At 44.8% G+C, this 16,890-nt stretch overlaps 1 protein-coding gene across 1 annotated transcript in view; it reads left to right on the top strand.

The window, feature by feature from the left end:
• The window catches only part of alk (ALK receptor tyrosine kinase), a 137,084-nt gene that overhangs the window by 116,892 nt on the left and 3,302 nt on the right, over positions 1-16,890 (top strand). The window contains exons 13-28 of the mRNA XM_061302036.1: positions 118-265; positions 3,230-3,340; positions 3,518-3,659; positions 4,146-4,313; positions 5,589-5,687; positions 6,069-6,224; positions 7,561-7,674; positions 9,029-9,215; positions 9,291-9,381; positions 9,495-9,559; positions 9,642-9,771; positions 9,899-9,996; positions 12,261-12,353; positions 15,216-15,317; positions 15,455-15,589; positions 16,280-16,370. Of these exons, the coding sequence (XP_061158020.1) occupies positions 118-265; positions 3,230-3,340; positions 3,518-3,659; positions 4,146-4,313; positions 5,589-5,687; positions 6,069-6,224; positions 7,561-7,674; positions 9,029-9,215; positions 9,291-9,381; positions 9,495-9,559; positions 9,642-9,771; positions 9,899-9,996; positions 12,261-12,353; positions 15,216-15,317; positions 15,455-15,589; positions 16,280-16,370 (1,930 nt within the window). The remainder of the gene's footprint in view (positions 1-117; positions 266-3,229; positions 3,341-3,517; positions 3,660-4,145; positions 4,314-5,588; positions 5,688-6,068; positions 6,225-7,560; positions 7,675-9,028; positions 9,216-9,290; positions 9,382-9,494; positions 9,560-9,641; positions 9,772-9,898; positions 9,997-12,260; positions 12,354-15,215; positions 15,318-15,454; positions 15,590-16,279; positions 16,371-16,890) is intronic.

Raw genomic sequence — 16,890 nt, 5'->3', positions numbered from 1 at the left:
CCTTTTTAATTCTTTGTTGTTGTTTGCATGTACAGTAAATAGTTACGGGCATGTCAATGATTTCTCTTGTACAATTTATCCAGAGTTAATGATACGGATGGTGTGTGTGTTTATTAGGATTACAGCGTACGGTGCAGCAGGCGGCCGAAGCGTTAAGGCCACGAGTAGATCACGTGGCATTTACATCGCTGGAGACTTTTTGCTGAGGAAAGGAGAGCTGCTTCACATCCTGGTCGGTCAAAAAGGAGAGGACGCATGTCCCAGTGTAAGTTCCACCCGTGGATTTATTCTTCACAAATGATGTCACTTGGATCTCCGATGGTATGAAATGTTCATGAATTGCATTTGCGACAAATGAAATGAAAGGAGAGTAGAAGAGCCAAGTGTAGTGGAGCAAAAAGTGACAATGATTAGAAATGCACTATTGTACGTATGTACGTCAAATGGAAAGGGAGTCCTAATCTAATAGCTGTGAAGGTGCTTTTGAGAGATGTCCCATCTGGACATAACAGCTGGATAGCAGTCTACATTGTGTTGTTAAACAGAGAAGACTGGCCACTAAAGGGCTATTTAAAGCAGCGAGCAAGCTCCCAATGATCCCCCTCCCCTGCCCTGCCTGGCTGATTCCCCTCAGTTTACTTTGGTTGTTTTGTCAGAGGTGGTTGTCATCCGCTATGCTCTGGAGCTCTTTGCTGGCAGCCCTGCTGTATGCTTACACAAGGCTCAGATTAGAAATCCCTCCAGTCACCAATGAATCCATCCATCATTTCCCATGTAAACATTCCAAAATGTAGGCCAGAATCAAAGTGTCTCAATAATGTCTGTGGGACATTATTCAAGTGTGAATTAACAAGTGAATACATATTTGTCAGACATTCAGTCCACCGCTCACTAAGAGACAGATGGTGGCAAGAAAAGTCATTTTATGGCTGATTTTATTGCTCCGTAGTTGGCTCGAAAGTCACATTTGACATAAGGCTGTTAAGTGTTTGTTGAAATAAAAATAGCGTTTGATCAAATGGTTGGCCCAACCTTGTAACGTTGTTGCTTTTGCACAAACACAGCATTTTGCTTCCTTTTAGAAAGGATGTAATTAACAGTCAGCATCGCAGCATGTACAAGTACTTCAATTCACATACTGAGCCGGTTTGACGTCAATTCTCATCAGTGGCAGCCCACTACAAAGTGATGTTGGACGTCTCTTCCCGTCAATGGCAGTGAAGGCATCACTTTTAAACCGTGCCGTTTTAGCCAAATAACAGTGAGCGATCAAGCTGCTGTGTTTGTTTGCTTGAAACGAATGTACTACGAGTGCTCTTGAGAGACATAATATCCTCATCATGTGCACATATCAAGAGCCAAAATCAGCCTCTCAAAACGCTAATAGAAGCATTTTGATGTTTTCTTTTAAATCCAATAATCATTTGGGTGGCACAGCAGCCCCTTTCAATGAGCATTTCCTGCCTTGCTGCAGAGAGAGATTGCATTAACCTCGATTATTCTCAATTCTATGCTAATTATATGCTGTTTGCTGCCTGATATTAGCGCGAGTATTGAATAAATATTTGTCCACAACAAGGTCTGCTGAAATGAGCCTTCTCCATCATACTTTATAGAGAAACTGTCATAGTCTTTATTAATGGATGCAGATTTGGCAGCCTAGCTTACTTGCGTAGTTGACTCGAATGAAGGAATTGCATTCTTTTGCAGATGTTCACCGCAAAGAACAACGGTATGCACACGCTATTGAATTGATTTCTCTAAGATTGGCTAATGACCACCAGTCGAGCGTATGTATATGGGCCTCGCCGTGGCAGCTGGAAGAGAAGCTCCAGCTCACGCATCTCTCCCCCTGACTCTAATCACTACAAGCGGAGTGGAAAATGAATGGATATTTATTTCATTTACATTTCAAAGAGCAGTAAGTCTTGCCCACATCCACAGCCATGACACGCACACGGACGCACGCACGCACGCACGCACGCTATGTTCCCTTGAGAATGTCAGGACATCCTTCATGATTTCTCTGGAGGCCTCTAAAGTCGCTATCCAATGAGATTATTAAGCATGGAGCACTTTACATTTAGTATGTCAGTCTTAATAAATAACCAAAAGAAAAGTCAAGTTAAAAAATAAAAAATTAAATGCATGTATTTTAATTCACGATATTTTGAGTGTACTAATGTATTCTTTTTAATAACGTCACCAAAAGAGCCATATCTTGGCTGCCTGTTCTAGAGTAACCTTACAAGCAATCTAACCCTGCAACCCTGTGCAGAGAATTTATATTGATGAGTGTGAATCAAAGTGTCAAGGGAAGCCAATTATACGTATCCATCACAGTGTGGTTGTTGGTTGAGACATTGCGTCTACCGTTGCAACGTCTCTTCTTTCTTGCAAGCAAGAGAGCACCAAAGTGCTGTCTGCAGCAAGGAGTGTCCTTTTCTTTTCTCTCACTGTCTTTTTGACAAACACACACCTATCTTTTCTCGCCTTCTATTTTCAACAGTCACAAGTCGCTTAGAGGGAGAAAGAGTTGAAGAAGGCTCTTCCGCAACTTTTGATGCCATTTGTTTTGTACCCTGTCAATCCGAGCCGGTTCCTGTCAATGGAACTGTGCTAAACCCCGCCCCGCCTTCTCCTCCTTCCCAGCTCCCGGGAGCTTTCAGCTCGGACAAATTCAAAAGTTAAAAGTAGCAATGGGGGGGTGTTTAGGAAGTCAAAAGCGGACCTACTCTCAAGTAAGGGGGCACTTAAAACCGTTGCTACTCTTGAAAAGGACCGCTTGTCCTCTTCAAAGTCACCGAAGAGATGGAGCAAAGTACCGCTGAATCTCTTTTCACATGAGTTTGAATGGGATCGATTTAGTCTCAACGCAGCCGCATCTATGCCAACACATGATTTCTTTGTTTGACTTCTCTTCTTGGAAAAAAACAATACAATTGAGTTGTGGATGGTGGAACAGGTTTTGAAATGATCTTTTATTTATTTTATAGCATAAAAAAAAAGAAAAATCCACCTGGTATAGCCACTTCATTTTATAATTTGTAGTTTTTATTTTGGGGAAAAACTTGATCTAAAGTCAACATTTGAAATCCATCCCTTGTAGAAGTTATTTGAAGAGAAAAAGAACATAAGATAAGATAGTCCAGTCCTTGCTTACGCAACTAACAGCAAATAGAAGCAATCCTTTGTGAGTTCTATCATTGGTTCTCTCCTCTCCCCACAGTCCAACGCCATGTTGAATAAGATCTGCTTGGAACAGACTGGCCCTATGCTGAACAGGACTCAAGTGAAGGGTGGAGGTGGCGGAGGTGGTGGGGCTTCATACGTATTCAAGGTGAGACATTAAGTCATGAATGATGCCTTCGGCAAAACTTGAGGCTCATTTAGAAATTGCTAGATGTTAGATTTGACCCATTGGACCATCCGAATCATTCTCATACAGATCTTGGTGGCAGGTTTGACATGGCAACAGCAATGAAGAATCACCAAATAAATGCTTGTCATTACCCAGGTGCGCAACGGCCTTTCCATCCCTCTCATCATTGCCGGTGGAGGAGGAGGCCGAGGCTACAGCAGCCAATCGGGGAGCCAGCTAGAACAGATGGACTATGACCTCAGCCAACCGGGTCGCAATGGAAAGTCAAATGCTGCAGGTATGCTCTATGCAATTGGAAATTCTGAGACATTGATGCGAAATGAAATGCTTGACTTGAAGTCTCTCACGCCAGTGAAGAGAGAACACAGAAGCACAGAGGATTCATTTGTTCGTGCACACTTGAAGTGAAAATAACTGGCATGCAAAGTGACTTGACGACAGGCACTGGTGTACCTCGCTGCTCCAATACTGTAATGGCCTCTGTTCATCTCTTGCCCTGGATCTACAGCCTTGCTTGCTTTTATTTACTTTGTGACATAAGTCCACGGTAAGGAGAACATTGTATGAGAAACAAGACGGATAGCTGCAATGAATCAATTTCAGTTGTTCTAGTCGGCTTCTGCTGCCATTTTCTTTGGTCTTGTAGAAGAAGCTTAAAGGTTTTATGCCGATATTGACTGCTATTTCAAAGCGTTTTTATTCATTACCCTCACGCACAGACTCTCTTGTCATATCATGTGTGATATGTTGTACCTTGTGGCAGGTGGGGGTGGAGGATGGAATGCCAGTGCGCCAGTCAGTCAGGGCGGCAGACCTCTCGTTCTTGGCGGACAAGGAGGACAGCCCTGTCAAAAGTTCTGGCAGACACGAGGTGGCTTTGGCGGCGGTGGAGGCGGCTGTATGGCTGGAGGCGGCGGTGGAGGATACAGAGGTCAGTCAAAGAAACTTTTGCCCAATGTCTAGATTACTTTATATGAAGTGTGAAAATGTCCACATGCTTTATGGCAGAGTCGTTTGAATGAATGTTCTAGGTGGAGCAAGAGAGACCATTAACACGTGACTATCTCCCTCCAGAGATGACCTTCACTAAGCATAAAATCACCCAAAAAAAGGCTATTCATGGTTGTCTGCAAACATAAACAAACAAAAGCTTGGATCGTACCGTTTTTAATTCAGCACGTAACATGCGGAGGGCAGCCATGAGGTCCCTGTATTCTTTTTGTGGCGGGTGGTCCGGTAGGAGACCCCGGGGACGACCCAGGACGCGCTGGAGGGACTATGTCTCTCAGCTGGCCTGGGAACGCCTTGGGATCCCCCGGGATGAACTAGATGAAGTGGCTGGGGAGAGGGAAGTCTGGGAGTCCCTCCTGAAGCTGCTGCCCCCGCGACCCGACCCCGGATAAGCGGAAGAAGATGGATGAATGGATGGTCCGGTTCCCTCAGTGGGACCGGCTAAGTGCGGATGGTGTCCTCTCGTACGATCCCCCACGAGGTGGCCGTCCTGGTCTGCGCTTCCGTCTCGGATGGATGAGACTGACTCCACCTGTCCTCATTTTGCCTGTACAGGAACTCTAGGCGCCAGATGGCTAATGTGCATGTGTGACGGCATTATTTCACTAATGTAGAGATGTGCCTGCTTGGTGTGGAACCATTCTCACCAAACATCCCTTATGATGTCATTAACTCTCTGGATTGTCCTCTCAGTTGCACTCTAAAGTCCCTCCAGGCATTTAAGCACTACAGCGTCATTTTCACCTGGCGTGTTGCGCTGCCTGGCTCATTATCTGTCCTGGGCTGTCCTATTTTCTATTCCTTGTCTTCTTTCCTCCCTCCATGTTGAGGGTAGCCACCTCTCCTCTGTGGTCATGTTTGCCTCACAGTCAAGTGGCTGGGGGTGTGAATCTCCATTGCAAGATCTCTATGTGGTGTTTGCAAGTCATCTCCATGCTAAAAGGAATGTTCTCCATCTGCTCATTCCTCTCATTAAAAAGAGAAGAAAAAAAAAGAAAAAACCGCCATCTTCGGTTAATTGAATATCAGTTGTCTCTAGCTGCACTGCAATTGTCTGGTGACCAACGCAGGTTACACTTTCTCTCGCCAAAGGTCAGGTAAGATTAGATTAGTGGAAACTCGAATGAGAACGAGCAGTATGGGGGATGATGTTAATTAGAATAGCGAGTTGATCGCTTGTTCATTTTCTTTCCAGGTGGTAACACCTCATTAAATGACAATCCCAAACACGATGGTGACGATGGCACGTCCCTCTTCGGTCCTGCTGGAGAGCCCTACCTTTACCCTCTGAAAGGTGATCTAAAAACATTCAAAAGCCTTATCATCAATAGAATTAATATAACACATCCATTTTCTCTTAAGGTCCAAATAACATGCTTGGTAGGCAGAATCTTTTGGTGAACACCTGATTATTTACTTGTTTATTTATTCATGTATATTCATTTATATGAATGCTGTAGTGACATGAAAGGGTCAAAACTAGAAGCACCTTCTCTCCAACTCCAGATATGATGAGTGTGTTTTTTTCCACAAGCATCCCTCGGAGTGTCAATACAAATTAGCCTCAAACACTGAGTGGAGTAGCACTAGACTGCGGAATGTATTCTGGTGTACTGTGAGAATACACGAGACAATCCTTCTCCACCTTTTGCTTCTCTCTGTATTTCTCTATTAGCAACGGAGAGCGACGGAGAGGTGATCATCATTCCAGTTCGGAACTGCACTCACTGCGAGAGTGGCGAATGTCACGAGATAAAGGGCGACTTAGTCTGCTATTGTGATGATGACCTCGTCCTGGCACCCGATGGCATTTCCTGTATCAACTCCACAGGTGGGATACTTGCGTGTTTCAAGTCGGCATGAATTGAATCGGAGTGTACCTTTAATGAACTGTGACTCTGTGAATAGAACACGAATTAATCTGCAAAAGTAATTATGTCGTAGCGGCTGGGTACGTTAGTCAATCTTTATCTCACTCAGTGTTTTCATGTCTTTATCATTCATTAAAAATGACACGTAGGTACGTCGTGGGAATAATCACACTGGAGCTAATGAGCAACTGTTGCTCCACATGTATATAGTATACAGTATACTATATATATATATACCGTATTTTCCGCCCTATAAGGCGCACCTAAAAACCTAAAATGTTCTCAAAAACCAACGGTGCGCCTTATAGTCCGGTGCGCCTTATATATGGACCAAATTCCTAAATTTAAACTGGCCCGAAGCATTGTGTCATGAAATCAATCATAAGTGGCCCGCTGAAGACTATGAATCATGACTCAAAAAGACTATGGATCATTATTTTATGATTATAAAGTAATTTGTTCCGTCTGAAGTTGAAATAAAAAAAATAAAATGGAGAATGATTTGATTTGGATTAAAAATCTGACATGATGCATTAATGGTGCGCCTTATAGTCCGGTGCGCCTTATATAAGGATAAAGTTTTAAAATGGGCCATTCATTGAAGGTGCGTCTTATAGTCCAGTGCGCCTTATAGGCCGGAAAATACGGTAGTATATACTATAGCAGTATAGTATTGTATTTTCCAAGATCGGTCATTTATCTCTGCTACAGTGCGATAAAACCTCTTACCGTGTGAAGGATTTCGGATAAGAGAGTCCTTTGTGACGTATTTGGATATTTTCTTCGCGCTCTGTCTTTCGAAACCACGTCAAGCTTCACTAAAAATGACTTTCCCCACGGGTCCAAGTCTCGCAAACGGCTGTGGGCCGCTCAAAATTGCCTCTTCCATTACGATTTTTTATCTCGGATGAACAATGAGTCCATGAATATTGATCTGAAATGAATCAATGCATCATTACAATCCATATCATAGCGAGCCGTATCCAAATAATATGGTCACAGACTGAAGTTTCTCCATGTCCTGATGATTTGCAAATCTGTTCTTTGAAAGGACAAGCAGCAGCTCATTGTATGTCGCTCGGTCGGAAAAGGTCACCCTCTCAATACGGTGGGCACATTTCTTCTTCGGCATCCCGTCGAGACAACAAGGACTTGATATGCCGCGCATCCCCTCCGGCCGGCTTTGTTGTGTCATCTCTTTCACGTCGTTAATTAAGTGGAGAATCAGAGCGGCGAAGGGAATGTTAATGCTTCACTTGGGAAGGTAACAACTGGATGGCTGGCTCTTTTCTGCAGAGGTGTCCCTGCTGCCTCCCCAGCCGTCCCTCTCCCACTTGGCCCTCGGTCTGTCCGTGGGGACTTCGGCCCTCATCGCCGCCCTGCTGCTGGCTGTGTCGGGGGTCATGATAAGTAAGTGTTGGCGCGTTGAGGGCCAAAAGCAACCGCATCATAGTATCACAAAATGTTGTCTTTCATCGCTCATTGTAACGCCGCTAATTCTAACAAAAGTCTTGTTTAGGAAGGATATAGATGCGATATATTCCCAAGCAATCCAAACGGCCAGCCTTTGATAACGCGAGCCAGCCGACGAGTGGCTATCGCTCCTCGTGTAAGTTGTGTCGTATTTTCAGTGAGTCCTCGCACGTTGGCAATGGTCAGCCTTTGTCTGCACGTTTTCTGGACGATTGATCACGTCGAATCAGCGAGAGAAATCAATCGCTCACTTATTGTGTGGGCAGCTGCAGCAAATAGGTGCACGGGAACAGAAAGGGAAGTAACGCGGGGAGCTTTTACGTACGCAGTGTGCCACTCCATTTTTCTCATTTCCTGTCGCACTTGGAGAAAGTTCTAATGGACATTTTGATTTGAAATAACAATATGTTGTTGTGGCTGTGAAAAATGATCAGCTGCAGTTGATGACTGGTCGGGGGCTTTTTGGAACAATTGGAACTCTATTTGTTCCATAGGTTCCCCAGCACACATAACAGAGTACTTTATATATATTTAAATGACTTAGAACTTGTCGATACTAAATATACATGACCGTAGTATATACTTTCTGCCTCGACTGGAGCCGCATTTTTTCCCCCACCCACATGCACAAAGTTCCGCAACATTCCTGCTCAATATATTGTTGTCGGAACAAGAAGGATTTAGAGCCAGTGCACACATCCAATTGCCCAGCAGCTCTCAAAGCATTATTATTATATGCCAGACATGCACTCATCAAGCCATCATCTCCTCCACATGCACACCCACGCTCCCTCTCGTAGCTGGAGTGGAAAGCTTAGACTCCCACCTATGCTCACAGGCAAGGCAGGGGGTGAGGACTACCAATGAAATGTGCTAAGGATGGATGGCAGCTTAGCTGGAGGCCGACAACTCTTCCACAGTGGCCGGCGCTTGCTCCTCTAAACACATCCACGTTGCAATAAAACACATTAAGCATTCTCACTAGGACTAATGTGTCCATAACACCAGGTCACGGCAGTGTCATCTTCCTTTTCAGCTGCTTTATCTGCATCTGCATAAATGAGTTGGTTTGTCCTTTTAGTAATGTTCTATTCTGAAATGTGATACCTATGTTTTTGAAAGAGATGTGTCTCAGCACTGAATTATGCTGAGCAGGGGTGGGGGTGGGGAAAAAGGTCCTTTCGAGAATTCTAAAAGTTTCACTTTATGTCCAGGCACTAAATGTCAACTATAGAAGGTGGAGATAAAGTCTGTTCTTGTGATATTGATCCAAATCTCAATTGGTCTCTAGTGTACAGGCGGAAACACACAGAGCTGCAGTCGATTCAGCTGGAGCTTCAGAGTCCAGACTGCAAGCTTGGTAAACTGCGGGCTTCTACCATCATGACCGACTATAATCCAAACTACTGCTTCGCCGGCAAGACCACGTCAGTCAATGACCTGAAGGAAGTGCCACGACGCAACATCTCCCTCACCAGGTGAAGAATAACAGTCACACAGGCACTATTTGCATCCGGCCGTGCTGATATTGCACGAAACGATTTTTACTCCAGGGGCCTCGGCCATGGTGCTTTTGGTGAAGTATATGAGGGACTGGCGGTGGGAATACCAAGCGAACCCAGCCCACTTCATGTGGCAGTCAAGGTGATGTCCCCTCCAAAATTGTTCCCTTCAAAAAAGAAACTGAATAGGAGACACTGGAATCTATCCCATCTTCTATTTTCAATGAGCTCCTATGTTTTTGTATGAAAAACTAGACCCTGCCTGAGGTTTGCTCAGAACAAGATGAACTGGACTTCCTTATGGAGGCTCTAATCATCAGGTACCAGCCCGATGAAATTTGCTCACGCATATCAAGTCGTCCTATCCGATGCTTTTTATTTCCTGTGCTTTTGTCTCTGTAGTAAGTTCAGCCACCAGAACATTGTGCGCTGTGTTGGGGTGAGTCTGCAGGCCATGCCCAGATTCATACTTCTGGAGCTGATGACCGGAGGAGACCTCAAGACCTTTCTCAGGGAGATGAGACCTCGATTGGTGAGACTCATCGTTATTCGTGTTGCAATTAAATACACAAGTATTGGGACACGTTGCCCTTCCAAATTAGATGTGACTGACTGTGCCATCAAGCCCATTCTAATTCATAAATATGGTTCTCTCTCAGGAGCAAGCGTCCAGCCTGACCATGGTTGACCTTCTCAATGTCGCTCGAGATATCTCCAAAGGCTGCCAGTATCTGGAAGAGAACCAATTTATCCACAGGTATCTGAATCCATCCATTTTTTTCAATCGACAAATGGATGAGTTACAGAATTTGTATTCTCAAGAAATCCAGCAGATGGGAAAAGTATGCATATATATTGCCCATGTGAAATGCAAATGAGGCAAACCATCTTCACAGATTGCATCAACAAGATCTGTTCTTGGCTTTATTATGACTACACCGGCTCGAGTGGAACATAAGGACACATTTTGCCTCTGATATTATAGTTGAGAGGACAAACAAGGATTTTTCTTTCTTTCTTAATTCAATGTTTTACCAGGTGAGTCCAATAAGCCCAAGCGCACAACGACATGTGACAGAAGCGTCAATGCGTTGGTTACTGCGCGACCCGCTCTACCTACCGCCTGAGCATCATTATCCAAAAATCTTTTGATGGCTTACTATATACAAGGCCCATACATAACGTCTGTCCAGAAAACAATGGTTATCAAAGAGCCTCCTTCTAAAGCCCCAAATCAACGTTATGGACACTTACATGGAAGGTCAGGTCCAAGTCAATATGGGGAAAGGTCACATTCAGTCAAATCAAGACAATTGAAGAGTCTCTCCCTTTCACTTCAGGTATTAGCCATTGATAAACGAGGCCGATTAAAGCGTATTTGCTCCGACGTGGAGCGGTAAAGCCCCATCAATCCACCTAACGGCCACGTCTTCTGCACAGCTCGCTGACCTTCTATACGGCTCGGCCCGCCGGCCCGTCTTCTCTGCGTGTATTGAAATGGCCGCTGATACTGTCCTTGTGGATAATTACAACGTTTACGCTTGAGTAGGAATAGTAAAGAGCAAAGGAATGAGGTCGGATGACTAAATACCAACAAGCAGTTCAATCCCACACTTCCTTTGGAAATAGCAATTGTAACGGCATAAGTGAAGTACTGCGGCGAGGGCAGTAAAATGGCGCTCAACGCAAGCAAAGCTCTTTAAAAAGTCCAACAACAATAGTTTAAGAGCAATAACAAAGGCAGGAAAGCTCCTTCTAATTCACTGTGAGTAAAGTCGGCAGTGTGAGGCCTGTTAACGTCGTTTTAATAAGTAGCTGTCCTCCCGTTACTGTGCTGCACGCAAAACGGCGGCCGCGTGCGTGCGTGCGTGCGTGCGTGCCCTTCCCCGAAGGCCTCCTTCCGCTCGCCGTCTGCGACAACTCTGGCTGCTCGTCCTTGCCTAGCAGCGGAACCAAATCATTAGCGTGACTTCTTCCGAGCCATTAAACAAGGACTACGCACGCCACTTGCGTTTGCCTACGCTCGTATGTGACCACATGCCGCTTGTAATCAGGAAGAGCCAAAGATAAAACATAAGCAAATAGATATAGTGGCTGCCGCTGAATACCATTGTACTTGGGCCCCAAACGGAGGTAATGATGTGTAGCTACTGTAAATTGTTTACTCATTCAAATACTTTGAATGGAAATGGCACCCACGCTCACTAAAGCAAACGCCTCGCCTCTTCCAGATACTAATATAAGGGAGGGGATGGCCAGAAGTGTTGATTTTTAGGACTGAGTCAATTATTCAATCCAAATTGGTTGACTCATTTGCAATTTCTCCTGGCGCAACATCGCAGGCCACGTGATAAAAACGAGCCGCCTCTGTTTAAATCAGTCTCAGCTATTACTGCATCCCAACTGTGTCATCTCGCATCTACATTAATCAGAAGAAGGCTGGCTGTATGAAGTACGCCAGCCAGCCAGCCAGCCAGCCAGCCAGCCAGCCAGCCAGCCAGCGTGTGCCGCTTACTAGCGCGATCACTCATCTTGCTTCCAGTTGCGTGTTTTGCAGTTGTGCCCCCGCCTCATGATTCCGTTTGAGCAGTGTGTCACATGCTGTTATTTGGATGTAGCATTCTGCCAGTTTATTAGTCTGGGTGCCCATTTGTCTGGCCTGATTAAGAGATGGATGCACTACGCTCTGGAGAAAGTTGCACAGCTCGACATTCATTCAGTTCGGTGTGTTTTGCTTCCCCTCCAAAACACTGAAATGTGCACTGAAATGTTCCTAGTCGAAAAATAACAAAGCCAGCTCTTTGAAAAGAATACTTTCTCATCTTGCTTGTATATACGCCGCACTTTTCTCAGGTGTGTCGAGTCATAAAAAGCGCTGCGGGAAGCTTACCAGCAATGCTGATGGCAACTTGCTAGTCTGATCCAATGTGCCAAATTCAATACCAACTAAACTCCTTGAAAAGATCAAACGCCAAGGAAGGCTGGATTTTCATACTTGTGCGTGTATTCTTCATCATTTAGGGATATTGCGGCTCGTAATTGCCTGCTGACGTGCAAAGGACCCGGTCGAGTGGCCAAGATTGGAGATTTTGGGATGGCTCGGGATATTTACAGGTAAAAATGAAGCGCAGCCCTAATGAATCGTATCATTTGTCGATGTTGCGGCAACGTTTTTCTTTTTTTTTTTTTAAATCTCTGTGGATATGGACTTGTCGACGCTTGCTTTGGTCTTTTTCCAAACAGCCGCATGTCAATCAAAATGCAAAGAATGATGCTGTTAGTGAAGACTACAACTACTATCAATGAATCCATGTCCACTACTTTGAGTAGAACCTTTATACTAGTATTGCATTAATTGACAATATCGGATGCACCTAGTCAATTTGTAATTGCTCAATTTGATCTGTGTCCATAAACGATTGCACCGTCCGTCCCTGTGGCTCATTAAGATCTGTAAACGTAAAGAGGCTTCTAACGCCTTCTAATGTGAGCAAGCATTCAGTGGCCAACTAGCATCTCATTATTCTCATCTCAAATATTTGAATACGGCCATGTGACGACGTCCCGCACGGAGGGAAATTTTTCTAGCCTTTCATCTAAGAGAGACTGGAGCAGGGGACATGAAGCTAGTATATCATTGCAAGATCCTGTGAAAATCCTCAGATGAGCTCCAAAGTCACATCTGGTTAAGGCTTGTTGCTCCAGATGTCCCCGGGGTGCCACATTAGGCCTGCTTGATTTAATTGCTGATGTCAGTTTTTCAGGTGCCTGGCCAAGATCTGCCTTTTATATAGCAGCCTCCAGCAGTTGGGCTTATCTCTGCTTTTATGTGCAGAAGAATGAAGAGGGTACCTCGCTCAGTGCCGCGTGGCTGTCTGCAACTTGTATTTGTTGTTTGGTGCTGTGGCCCTTTTTTTTCTCTCTGTGTGTGACAAGGGACGCACGCGCAAGTCCTTTTAAGGCCGTCGCAGTGAGGGTAGGCATGGAGCTTAATGTCAGCTTTTTATATTCGGAGAGCAGAGCCACAGGCGTACTCGCACGTGCTGCTATTCTTCACTCAAACAGCCTGGCACCAACGTGGGCTCGCGGGTTCAGTCAAAAAAAAAGAACAGGTTGCCGGGGTAGCACAGCGGGGCTGGTGCTGCCTCACAGTCAAAAGGTCCCGTCTTTGAATCTTGACGACTTACATATTCTTTTTGGTTAGCGTCTAACAAAGGATGATGTCAAATCATATCAGGGAACTGTGCATTTTTTTATTCTGGAGTAGGAGGAACTATTTCATTGTCACTCATAAAGCAAAGAGTCATTTTGTATTAGTAAAAAAAATCTGCCGTGCCATAGTTCTTTTTCTATTCAAGGAGGACTGGATGCATTCTTGGGCATGAGGACTATTGTAACACATACGGGAGAGAAAAGCCGTTTTGCGATCTATGTAGTTAGGTGGCAAACATTTTTGGCAGCCAAGCCCAAGGTTTCACTGAATGCCATGCTTAGTTGGCGATAAGTTTGCTTGCTTGGCAGAGTTGTGGAAACTGCCACGGACCCACAATCAAGTTAAGCCATTCATTTTGCATCAACTCACTCATTCATGGCCAGTGACAAACGGCGTCCCAATTCTGCCTCTTTCTGACCGAGGACGTCAAACGGGTGACTATTTTATGTTCAATGATTTCTTTTAATCTTCATGTGTACAGGGTGGAAGTGGTCGAGTCCAAAGGAGATTAAAAAATGTCACCTAACCCTGCTTTTAGATAAGCAAGTGAGGACTTTGGAATCGATGGCGTGTCGTTGAAAGTTTTCCGAACATCATCAACGTCACCGAGAATAAAGGCTTTAATCAATCTCGCCATTGCAGTGAAATGGCACGGAGAAAATGAGCTCAGACAGAAACAATGAGGGCCACTGTCATGTGCATCTCAGGGACTTTCATATGAATGCAGAGCTTCACTGTCTCTCTTTTGCAATGCATTGGATTTGTCTGGATGGAGCTGGTGCGGCCTGATAGGTCAAAGCCCTACGAAACAAATGCTTGCTTCTTTAGCTTTGCTCGGTAAACACCTCTGAATGTAGAGTAGCACTTAACCACCGCCTGTCGTGTTGAGAAGGTCCAATGTGCAAATGGCTAAAATGGGATCGGGTGCTTTTTGCCTGATTTTGTTCAAAAGGACATGATTACGCAAGAGGCGATGAATGGGTGTGTTCCGTTGTCCCATATAACTTGAAAGCCCCAGACACTTTTAATGAATATTTCAGCAGCTTGGAACAGCCAAGACATTTTGTTTTTCGTTTCATCACCTGTTGGAGTGTGGAACTTCACAAATTGCCCAATCATTCATCCGTCCATTCCTTTTCTTCCACTTATGCCGCCGGGCATACGTTATGCCCGCTATTGCTCGACAGATACTCTCCGCTGAGCGATTACGGAGTGACCAAGGCTCGAATTTGTCTTTCTGGACTTTGCTCACTCGCCAGGAATGCTGCGGCCTTGGATTGGACCGCTAAGGTCACTCCCTTTGGCCACCACCCAGAACGCTGTCGTCTTTAAATTCAGAATTAAATTTGAAAATCAAATGAACAAAGTTCATGCGGCCCAGGAGCGGCGGGGATGCCGACCTATCCTTTTCATCTTGATTATCTTGAACTTAGATGTAGCTCAGCATGAATTTGCCTTCGACCTCCGCCATGATTAACAATGAGATCATTTCTTTACCAAAAGCAAGGCAGCGTTAGAAATGGTTCGGACCAGAAAAAGAATCAATGCCTCTTTCCCATGACAGAGTGTGACTTCAATGTGTCTTTTGGATCAGAGCAGTGACAGCACACAATTAAATATGCATGTCAGGTTTCTTTTATCCTTCCATATGAGGCTGTCGCTATGGCAACGGCAAAGAAAAGTATTGCTGCTTTTCATTCTGTTATGATTCTGATGACTGTTTTTTTTTCTGTTGCTTGCATAACTTGCCTGTGCGCATGTAGAGCGAGTTACTACAGGAAAGGTGGTCGTGCCATGCTCCCGGTCAAGTGGATGCCACCTGAGGCCTTCATGGAGGGCATCTTCACATCCAAAACAGATACTTGGTGAGCACGCACCTTTTGTAGCCATGTGTCGTCACTGTCAGAGATGATCTTCCTTTGATTTGCCTATCTTGGTCCTTGTCGCTTTGACGGCGCCCACTTGATTGTCATTCACCTGGTTTCCCTTTTTGGTTGACCAGGTCTTTTGGGGTTCTGCTCTGGGAGATCTTCTCACTGGGCTACATGCCTTATCCAAGTCGCAGTAACCAAGAAGTGCTGGACTTTGTAACCAACGGTGGGAGAATGGACCCGCCCAAAAACTGCCCGGGGCCTGTGTATGTAAACCTGACCACGCGTGCCGTGCCGTGCCGTAGTTGTTGCGTCGAAACACAAAGGAAATGATGTCCCAGGAGATAAAAAAGTGCTGTGAATATCCAGGATGAGTCCAACGACTTCCTTTGCTGTCGCCGCGATAAGAACTCCAATGATAAGACATTCGGACAGACCGGGCCAGCTCGACTAAGGGCTTTTTTACTCCTCATTGCACCCTCAATATGCTCACTTAGAATATTCCATCTAAGTGATTATATGGAAAAAAGTGCAATATTCACTATGAGTGCCAAATGTCAGAATCGGACAGTGTGCTGAGCGCAGAGTTCATCTGCAATCTGAGAGAAGTCAATTGAATGAAATAATGGGAGCTGGCAGCCATTATTGGTGCCCTTGAGAACATATTAACTGTTCTGCTGTGATAATGACTTTATTTGTACTGACTATGGGCCTTCTTAGAAATCGATTGTAAAGACTTGGAGAGATTTCTTTTTTAAAACTTGAGGGACTGGAATATGAGGGCAAAAATCATTCTGAACAAGGCTTCACGAGGATTGGTACGTCTATTCTTTGAGTTGCATGGAAAAGAAAAGATTAGAATTGGTGTTCCTGCTTGTGATATCGCGCATCAGCATATTTCCCGCTATCTGCATACATTCTGGAGTTTCTGTTTGTTCATTCGTGTGTATCTCCAGGTACCGTATCATGACTCAAAGTTGGCAGCACCAACCCGAGGACAGACCAAACTTCTCAACTATCCTGGAGAGAATTGACTACTGCTTGCAGGTAACAAACTAGATCTTGGATGTAATTGAATGCTGGGATTTAGAGTCAACCCATCCAGCGCTATTTGTTGTTTCGTTGGATTAGTTCATGAGTTCTGGCTGCATCAGATAAAAGGGGAGCTGCTATACATTGTCTCCACTCTCTGGAAGCGAGAAGCAGAATTAAAGACAAAGTATCGGATGGTGTTGGAAGTCAAAAGGGGTCTTTGCTGTTGAGACCCAAGCTACCGTTTAATCATTGTCCACTTGATTCAATAATGGCCACATCTCACCTATGCGCCGCCGCTTCCAGAAAAGCAGAATAGATGGTGCCTCAAGAAGGTGCCTTCCATTACTTTGACCAAGTCTTGAATGAAGACTTCGTTAAAAATGCACACACAGCCTACGGAGCTGACATTGCATGTGTAAAGCCGAAGGGTAGTCTGAGGAGAAAGTGCCACGCAAAGCTGAACATTTTAATACTGACTTGGAAAAGAAAAAAAAAGCTCAAGAACGTAATGTCCGCAGACAATAAAGAACGC

The sequence above is a fragment of the Syngnathus typhle genome, linkage group LG16, assembly GCF_033458585.1.
Source record: "Syngnathus typhle isolate RoL2023-S1 ecotype Sweden linkage group LG16, RoL_Styp_1.0, whole genome shotgun sequence".
Lineage (NCBI taxonomy): Eukaryota > Metazoa > Chordata > Actinopteri > Syngnathiformes > Syngnathidae > Syngnathus > Syngnathus typhle.
Note: the sequence above shows the minus strand (reverse complement) of the source record. Positions and strands in the feature narration are given on the sequence as shown.